This window comes from Lolium rigidum, chromosome 2 (assembly GCF_022539505.1).
Source record: "Lolium rigidum isolate FL_2022 chromosome 2, APGP_CSIRO_Lrig_0.1, whole genome shotgun sequence".
Taxonomy (NCBI): Eukaryota; Viridiplantae; Streptophyta; class Magnoliopsida; order Poales; family Poaceae; genus Lolium; species Lolium rigidum.
In genome coordinates this window covers 68,092,320-68,102,675 of record NC_061509.1, presented here as the reverse complement: position 1 = coordinate 68,102,675, position 10,356 = coordinate 68,092,320, and the positions used below count along the sequence as shown (strand labels likewise).

The 10,356-nt window shown below is 41.6% G+C and overlaps 1 protein-coding gene across 1 annotated transcript; it reads left to right on the top strand.

Annotated features, from left to right (window-relative positions):
- The first annotated feature begins 1,578 nt into the window (after positions 1 to 1,578).
- LOC124686645 (protein GLUTAMINE DUMPER 6-like) lies at positions 1,579 to 2,361 on the top strand. Its single transcript, XM_047220555.1, has one exon. It carries the CDS (start codon positions 1,643 to 1,645, stop codon positions 2,066 to 2,068), a length of 426 nt encoding a protein of 141 aa, XP_047076511.1. The 5' UTR covers positions 1,579 to 1,642; the 3' UTR covers positions 2,069 to 2,361.
- Positions 2,362 to 10,356: the final 7,995 nt, after the last annotated feature.

Here is a 10,356-nt window from a genome sequence, read left to right as displayed (position 1 = left end):
GCATTTTGACGCTAGCTCAAATTTTTAATTGTCTCTTTGGAGATGGCCTATCAATATCATAAATGAACTAACAAAAACATAATGAAGTTTCCTTTGTGAACTAATAAAAATATAATGGTTGTGTAAATTAATAATATTCATGTAGGCTCCCACCCAAGCCTACATGACACGTACGCGGATGAAGTCAAACAGAGTCAAGAAAAACCAACCCAATTTAAATCAACAAAATTCAATGAAAATGGCATTGTCAGCAAGTAACAAAAGAAATAACAGACAAAGTTAAAGATGAAGCCCACAAAAACAGTAGCATTATATGGAGAACAGATGGACGAATCCGACATGAACAATGTACTACACTATCCCTTCCTAAAATCCATCTAAATAAGTAGACCAAATTTTAGTCATACCCCCTCCGCCCCATGAATAAGGTTTATATTTATTTTGAAGTCGAGCTAACTAAATCTTGACCAAACTTTTTTAAAAAACTATTAACACGTATATAATACAAGTATCATATGAAAATATATATCATGATGTATCTTGCAATAGTAGTTTTGTATTGTACATGTTTATAATTTATTTTAAAATTTTGGTCAAACTTTACATGGTTTGAATTTTCAAAAATAAAAGTTGTATTCATTGCAACGAGTATATACCCTCTCTTCCTACCACCACAAGGGTAGAACTTAATCATTTATCAAAAATTCTTTGTAAGAGCTCTAGTTTTGGATCGAAGAAGCTCATAATGAGACTTGTTCACATCCAAGTCAATACAAGAAAGTGACATGCTAGAGACCCAATACTCATTTCGAGAAGCTCTAGTTTCAGACTTGAGAAGTTTTGTACGGCTCAAACCGATGTTGCGTGGGAAATTTGGTTTCACTCTCGGGAATGCTTGTAAGGCCGAAGGTCCATATCTAATCCTTCCAACAATTTCATAACATAGGAGTAGGTCGCACCCAAGTTAGACATTCAAACCTATTCAAAATATATCGTCGTGTTATTTTTTGCAGAGCGTACCACCACGTTCGACTTATAACCGTTGTACGGATTCCAATAGTCATCTCGAGAGATACCCCTACCATCTCTTGTTGTTGGATTACAAACAACAATAATGAAGTGTGTCGTGGAAGCTCCACATGTATGGGTGCATTTTAAATTGGGATGGATTATGATCATTCCAGTTATCTAGTTTATTCATTTTTTCCGTCTATTGTGTAGCTTGCACAATCATTTCCCCATGGGTTTTCATATATGCATCTCATTGCATTCTTCAAAACAATAAGTAAAAAAGTTTCACATCAACTCTATTCTCTAGCTAGTTGATGAAACTTTGCAAGATTCAGACCAGCTCCCCTCCCCACCCATAGAAAAAGCACAGCCACGGATAACGTTCCCTTCTGGCTCTACCAAACATACCAATCCCATCACTGCCCAAGTGATCCATCAAGTTGGTTTATGGTGGGCACAAACCTGGGGGTACACAGCTCAACCAACAGTGTGTCCACTCAGCTTCCACGCACTCTCCCTGGTATATAAATCCACCACACCGTCAAGCCTTCTACCCCAGCATCGCACACACCTCCATCTGTTCTCAGTCAAGACATACAACAACACAAGCACTGCACACGTTATACAAACCATGAGGAACTCGGCAGTCGACGCGATGAACGGCGGCGGGGCTTCCTCGTCGCCGATGGTTGTGCCGGCCTACGGCGCCACTGGTGGATTCCATCCGCCGCCGTTCTGGTTGACGCCGACTCCGTACCTGTTCATGGGCTTCGCGATTGTGATGAGCCTCATCGCGGTGGCGCTGGCGGTGCTCCTCTGCTCCCGCCGAAAGGAGGGACGCCGCGAGGAGGAGGAGATGATCATCCCAGCGGGGATGATGTCCGTGCGTGTGCTAGCGCCGTTGGACAGGGAGTCGCCCAAGGTGGTAGTTGTGATGGCCGGCGATGACGCGCCGTCGTTCCTCGCCAGCGCAACGCCGCTCGCTTTCGCCGCCAAGGTGCAGCGGCCGTACTGCCAGTGCCACGAGGGGCCCAAGCTGGATGTCGCCGCCGTGTAGCTAACTACATGTGGCTCTCTCGCGCCTATCGATCGATTGAATGCCACCGTGAACATGTCGATCAGATTAAACGGGGGAGTTTGATTTTGTCCATAGATCTTACCTCCTTTTTTTCTCGTGAATTAGTAGTTTTGCGAGGTGTAACGATGCAGTATTTTCCTTGTGGAGATGGGGTTGTTGCGAGCTGAGAGCGTGCAGAGAGTGCAATTAATACACTAATTTTGTTGCATAATTGTATTGTTTTGTTCTCAGAAAAAGGCTATGAAATGATAAGACTTTGCCTTACCTGGTTCTGCAACGGACGTCTGCTTTTTTTGCTATCTCTCACGAATTTCCATTTGTATCTCAGTACCGTTATTCGCCAAAAAAAAAAACTCAGTATCGAAGTAATCACATGCCATTCTTGGGTTTTTTGCATTTAACTTTAGGTGTAGAATGTAAAGAAACTACACTATTCTTGGGTTCGTCTTTTTGTTTTCCTTTTCAATGCCGATTTATTCAACATCAATGTTTGGCTTTGCTTGAGATCACGGTGGTGGCACCCATCGATGTAGAGATCAGGGCTATCCTCGTTTTCAGAAAATAAGCGTCTTGGCCCACAGATAGCCTAGTTTTTAAGCCTGGCTTAGAGCAACTAATTCATATATAAGTGTGTTAGGGAATGCGTCATGTATATAGCCAAAAAACATATCCCAAAGGAGCCACATAGCATGCACTGAACTAACTAAATTATGGGCATATCTGCTCCCGTCGGACCAGCGGGATACTATGGTTACTGGATGAAACCGGCTCCTGGAGGTCACTCAGGACTGCTATTTCCAGGCTAGTGGATGGCGTCACATTAGCAGGATTCTAGATGGATAGTTTTGGTCTTATATTCGTCTGCAGATGTTTCGATCCGTTTTGTTTTAGTGATCTTTGTTTACCAGACATGCTTTTTGTAATAAGTACTTGACTTTGACGTTTATTTTATTAATAAAGGGCTGTGTGCATCGATTGATGCAGCTATGCTCCCATATCTAAAAAAAAACTAAATTATGGCAATATGTGCATAGCCAAACTAATCTGTAAAGTGGGCTCTCTCAGCGTAGAATGTATGACCAACTCTATAGTTCTGTAACTGGAAACTGGAATACATTCTTCTATTGCAGAAAGTATTATTGTAGAACTACCATAAGTTTAAATGATTTCTCTAAGCTTTCTTGGAAATCCGGACAATATATATGAACATGTAAGAAGCAAGTTTTAGGTTATGGTCAGGCTTTTGCTCCCATTGTGGGTGCCCTTAGACTATTAATTAGAGAAATGTCAACAATTGTATATTGTATAGGTTCGTACTTCAGACTTAAGACCCAGCTGTAAGGTTCAACCTTATCATGAATCGGCGAATGATCAGTCGTCACACAATCTCAATTGCTTTCATTTGCTTTTTAAAGAGAATGAAAGGAAGATCTCTCGCTCGCTCGCTGTCTCTCTCTCTCCACAACGGAGATTTCTCTTTGTCTCTCTCATTGCACACTGAGTCACTAGGCACTAGCGCGTCCGTTCCCATCCATAATTCTGAATCTGTGGAAGCTAGTAGCAGTAAATAACTCCAGAGACATATATTTCTGATTAGCTTCAGCGGAGAGGACCCTTAGATCCGAAGCAGAGTCATCATGGTCCTGTAACATAGAATAGCCTGCAGCAGTACTCCGCGATAATTCCACCATTTCCTGAACAACATGGAGTTGAACAGTAGCTTTACACTGACAATCCTTCGCCCAGCGCTCACCACAACCAGTAGGCCTAACTCTGACTGATCAGTTGTCAATTCGTCACATATTCCGTAGCGGATGAAGCCTGGTGATTAGAGGATATGTGAGCACCCCTTCTCTGCTCGAGACGTGTCTAACGACGTTAGCACTGTACACGCATCGACGCGGTCCAGCGCGTCGAGTGGAAGGACGGAGAGACGCGGGGAAGGTGCACGGCGACGTGCTTGGCCGGGGAGACACTGGCGCGACCTCATATGCCCGAGGTGGTGGCCGGCGAGGTGGAGGTGAAGGCCGGCGAGGTAGTGGCCATTAGTGAGCAGCATAATCCAACGGTGGTGAACTAAATCCAATGGTGATAACCAGGTGCTCACGTTTTTTCGAAAATGGGCACTTTATTACTTTAAGCAATAGACCCGGCCTCTGCATAGCTAGGATGCACACAGCCGTACAAATATCTGTTACAAAACATGAAACCATCCGACGATAAAAATCCAAAGTTCTCGATAAAAAAAAAACTAGCTAAGTGGATCCACGCGAAGATCACTTGGGAAAAAATATCCCTCGCCGTATCCTCCAACCGTGAAGACACCTCCATAAAGAGGTCTCGATGCTCCATCCGCTGAAGAGGAATCCATGAGCGAAGCGTAGCTGTGCATCGGTATATGACCTACATAAGAGAGGAAGAAATATTATTGAAAATCTTGTCATTTCTACATAGCCAGAGCGACCAAATAATGACAATCGCTCCCATCCTAATAAGACGCTTAAACCTAACAGCCACACCATTGAGCCAATTACCAAATATATTGGCAACACTATGCGGTGGGTATAAGGTAGACCCTATTTGGACAGCTGACCATATAGATCTAGCAAACTTACACTGGAAGAACAAGTATTTAATAGTCTCGTCTTGGTGACAGAAAACACACTTTTTACTTCCATGCCAGTTGCGTTTGGCAAGATTATCTTTAGTGAGGATGACCCCACGACGAAGATACCATGCAAACACTTTTGTTTTTAGCGGTATCTTCATCTTCCAAATTTTAGAATTATTATCGACTGGAATATCAGGCTGAATCAAAGCATTGTACATGGAAGCCACATAGAATGAACCATTTGCGGTGAGGTTCCAGCGAAACACATCTGACCCCTGCCTCAATTGAACTAGTTCAAGACGTTGTAGCAATTCATGCCAGGAGATTTGTCTAGGTCCGATGAAGGTTCTTCTGAACGTCACATTCGGTGGGAAAGTTTCCAACACCTTAGCGATAGTATCACTTTTGTGGCGGACAATATTGTACAATGACGGATATTGTTCTCGGAGCGTGGCATTGCCAAGACATTTATCCTCCCAGAAACGAATTTCCAACCCATCCCTAATAGAGAAAGATCCATATGGAAAGAAATACTTCTTTGTATCCATAAGGTCTGCCCAAAAGTGTGAATCTCCTGGTTTTCAAAGAACATGAGATAGAGCCTTTGAGCCAATGTACTTTCTCTTGAGGAGTGTTTGCCAAACTCCCTCCTCGGTAAGTAGCTTAGAGAGTCATTTACCAAGTAAGGCCCTATTCTTGACCTAGAGATCTTGGATGCCCAGTCCTCCATGGTCTTTGGGGCGGCAAAGCACACTCCACTTAGCCAATCGATATTTACGCTTCTCACTATCCCCTTGCCAGAAGAATCTAGACCGGAAATAATCCAATCGTTTTAAGACCCCTCTAGGAAGTTGGAAGAAAGATATCATATACAGTACCATATTACTTAGTACCGCGTTTATGAGAACTAATCTTCCGCCCAATTATAGTAATTTGCCTTTCCAACTGCTTAATCTAATCTGTAGTCTTTCCTCGACCATTTTCCATTCGGCATTGGTTAGTCTCCGATAATGAATCGGAATACCCAAGTACCTAATCGGAAATTGGCCTTGCTCACAGCCAAACAGCTCAGCATAATCTGCAACATTATCTTGGGCCTCACCAAAACAAAACAACTCACTTTTATGGAAATTAATTTTTAGACCCGAAAGCTGCTCAAATACTGAAAGAATTAACTTTAGATTTCGAGCTTTTTCAATGTCATGATCCATAAAAAGAATTGTGTCGTCGGCATATTGAAGGATGGACAATCCTCCATCAACAAGATGAGGAATGACCCCTTCAATCTGGCCCTCTGACTTTGTGCGTTCAATCATAACAGCAAGCATATCCGCCACTATATTAAATAGCATTGGCGATAATGGATCTCCCTGTCTTAGCCCCTTCTTGGTTTGAAAGTATTTTCCCATGTCATCGTTGACTTTAATGGCAACACTCCCTCCTGAGACAAAACTATTGATCAACGCACACAACTCATCAGAGAAATCTTTCATTCTGAGAGTTTGTTGCAAGAAAGATCACTTAACCTTATCATAGGTTTTTTCAAAGTCAATCTTTAAAATCACCCCATTCAACTTCTTTCTATGCAATTCATGAACAGTTTCATGGAAGACTACAACCCCATCGAGGATGTTCCGTCCTTGCATATCCCTGATCACCAAATCCACAGTCTCCACGTTCTGCAGCCATTTTTTTTTGTTGTTAGAAGTTAGTTTTGCAGCTCTTGTAGTGTTCAGTGTTCTACGCTTGCCCTTCCTCCTAGATAGGACTGTGCCAACAACCGTGACGGCTAGTTTGGCATGAAAGTGCACAGGGCCAGGCAAAGGTCGAGCCTAAATCTCGCCATAGTGGTGTAGTAGCTAGCATTAGAGCCCTTTCCGCATTTCCAAAGGAAGTGCCCGTTCACGATCTTCAAGAAATATAGCACTTCCGTACTTCACTTGCTTAACAAAAACCAGTACTGTTTTGATGTAATAGACGTAGTGTAAGTGTTGTGTTTGTGTCGAATATTATATACGAGTTGAATTGTGTTAGAATTTTGAGTTGTAACCAGTACAAACGCCCGTATAGTGGGTCTTAAATTTCATTTGTCAATGCCCATATATATAATGGCATCAAGTCTTGTGTGTAACATCTTCAATCGAGGAAGGAATATCTCCTGCACAAGTACTATTCTGGTTACTCCAGCAAGCAGTCATCAGTTGAAACTCAATTACTCCGATATTTCCCATACGATATGGTGTGCCATATCAACATATGTCAAGGCGATCGTTTATGTCTAACATGCTCCAGTTCATTCTTTCGCCACACACCAGGTTAACCTCATTGCACTTGATGAAAACATGTGCTCCTTCCTTCTCACTTCTATAGTTATGGTAAAATGAGCATTGCCACGGTCCAATGATATCTTTAGGGTTTAACAACCATATAGTTTGACATTCAATTAAAATGCATTTCGAGAAGCCATAATTTTCTAGCAACCGAGTTTTCAAATGCATTTAAGATACTGATATATCGAGAAGCTATAATTTTGCAGCCACATATACGCATAACCAAACTTTATTTTTTAAGCCTTAATTAACATGAAAATTTCCTTGGTTCATGACACTGCGAAAAAATAAAAGAAACTCACACCCAAACTGGGACACGACCACCCCATCAGTGCCTCTCGCCTGCCTCCCCACTCTCGACCTTCCCACTTTCTACTTCCCTCAATTTCTCTTTGGTCAAGCATCTTTCCCTTGCCTCCTCACTACCGGCGACCGGACTGCCTAATCTCCTGCCTTCCAGCCGCTAGCCTCGACGAGCGCCTTCTCCCCACCGTTGCCACCATTACCTATCCCTGGTAGGACGCCCATGTTCTTCTCCGCCTCTTGTTGTTTTTTATGACACTCGAGGGAGGAGGCTCATGGTAGGCCCACAACCCAGTGCTCGACGCCTATGGAAAAGGAGTGACAGACCTTGTCTCAACCGGATGTGTGGTACACATGTAATCATCTGCATATTTTTAGCATAGGCTAATCGGTGACCTCATAGAAGTCAAATCATTACAATATGAGAATTCAATAAGCCAAACTTATAAGCATATGCCATGTAAATTAAAAATATAGGCAAGATGGCATAAACCAACAAACATTTTCTAGAAACAATAATTTATCACCAAAGAATAATATAATAAACAGCGGACTGTCGCTATAAAAATGAAGGCATTGGTAGTAATTAGAAATATGATACACATACTTATTAGAGAATATGATACAAATTTAGAAGTCCGTAAAACTTGCTTAGTATCCTAGAAGCGCGTAGTGTTCTATTGAGCTTACAAACTGCCGAGAACAGAGAAGAAGCACGTGAAGCGAGACCATGGTGATGTCGCCGTACATAGCTAAGGGTGTGTTTGGATTGCGCCTACGGCAACCCTACCAAATCTGGCTAGCCATTTTTTTGGTGCGGGAATCTGCCACCCATAGGCTGCCAAAGTTTTGGCTAGAATCAATGAAGGAAACAACAAGTGATCCATAGGCAGCCAAATAATTGGCAACAACCCAAACAGACAGGAGGATATTTGGCATGACTAATTTTTTGGTAGGGTAAGCTGGGGTAACCAAACAGGCCCTATGTCATTATGGACATAATATCTTATAGGGCCTCCATTACCCCTCGCTTTACCCGTTCCACGGTGGTATGTCTCCCAAAAATATAACATCCTTTGCGCTTTCTTTTTCTCCTCACAACACTCCACCACCCTTTTTTCTATCTATCTCATTTCTCCAGCACCTAGCCGCATTCTTACATCCATTCATCTTTATTTGACACTATCACCTCTGGCACTATCAAGTCAGCGTGCCTTCGTGCCACAGTAATGCGTACCTCGAACGCCGCTGGGTGCTCATCACCAACTACAAACCTGCTAAACTCAAGTGTGTATCCAAGTGAGCGAAAGCATGAAAACAGAAATAGATATGATCTACGAATTGAAAATGAAAAAAAAACAGTGAAAGCAATCTTACATCAGAATCGAGTGGAAATAGACTTGCAAACAATTTTGTATCCTAGTACCATGACCATACAATTGGCACCAAAAAAGCTATAAGCGCAGTCTAAATGCAAATAAGATCCTTATTGGTTAGGAGAAGAGAACATGAACGAAAAAAAAAGAACAATGAGAAGAACATTCAACCAAGCTAACTAACAAAATTGAAAACAAAAAAGAAGATATCAGAATCGGGAATGAATCTAACTAATAAACATGATGTCTGTAAGTGAGTAAGTGACCCCATATAGACAGATCCTAGACCGCTAATCAAGAGAGCTGTTGGACCACAAAAAGGTTGCAGCGCCTCGAAAATTACAACATCATCCAAGAGCTGGTGCAAAGGGCCTAATGGTTTTACAACCGACAACCTAGGATGTTCATTAATCTCTCTTTTTGCAACTAAACCATGTCCAACCTAGTGGAGGCTCTAAGCATATTCTGAACTCTCCATTGCAATGAAAACAAGCCCATTTTTTTTGCATTTTCTCGAATAAAAAGAGAGCATGAATGCCAATCCACCTAATGGTGTGTGATTACTCTATCCTACCATTGACTTCACTTTTGATCCATAGGATAGGATGTCCTAATCCGCAGCTGCATGTTTGTTATAAAAACCACCATGTCACTGTGCCACAACCAAATAGGTGTTCTCTTAACACTCGTTACAAATATCACCAGCTTGTTAAAGATTACCAAGGAGTTTTCCCCCTTTCATCATGACAGGCTGGAATGGAAGAATGTCAATTTGAGATAGGCCATGATTGAGAGGATTCATTTTAACATAAATTATTGTGTAGAAGTTTAGAGAAGGCTAAGGCAAGCTTAGTGCAGAATAGCAAGCTATAATTTTGTGAATAAGTCAAGCTCAAATTTAGGGAAACTTGTCAACTTGCAACCGACCTCTTTAATTCCATCGAAGTAGTCCAAACATGACATTTATCCTAATCTACTATGAAAACATGTTTTCATATTTAGTTCATGAATTATACTATACCTAGCTATCAAATAAAATGCGGAGAGGTCATAAAATGTAGATGGGCTAACTAAAAAAGTTACTTTTCAAAACGTCGAAGTGAATACTAAAAAAAGCAAAAATTGAAGTAACAAGCATCTTTGATTTTTATAAAGAAAACCACCACAACAAAAGTTACTGCAGACTTGACCACGTAAGAACCCTAGTCTCCAAATAGATTGCATGCACAATAGTGATTCCTATTATTCAAACAAACATATCTAATTTATACATGTATAGTCTATCTTGTTCATGTTGGACCACTCATTGATTATGCACCATCGATGTGTAAGAGATTGTGCTATCCCCCCCCCTCTCTTCTTGTTCTTGTTAAGGATGTGTAATTCTTCTTCTTTTTTGGCCATGTGCATGTGGTGACACAACATACCACTGCATAGTACGCACGTCGTTGACATAACACAAGTGAAACACCGTTCCACTCATATTACATCCCTCGGAGTGGTACAACAGAAACATATGCGAGTCCAAGGTATATCTATAGAAGTACACACGAACTATTTACATAAGATCAACACAGCCTCCTACTTTACAGTGAGGAAAACTTCAAATAAAGTTCTAGAAGAACGACTCGTAGTCTATCTTATTGC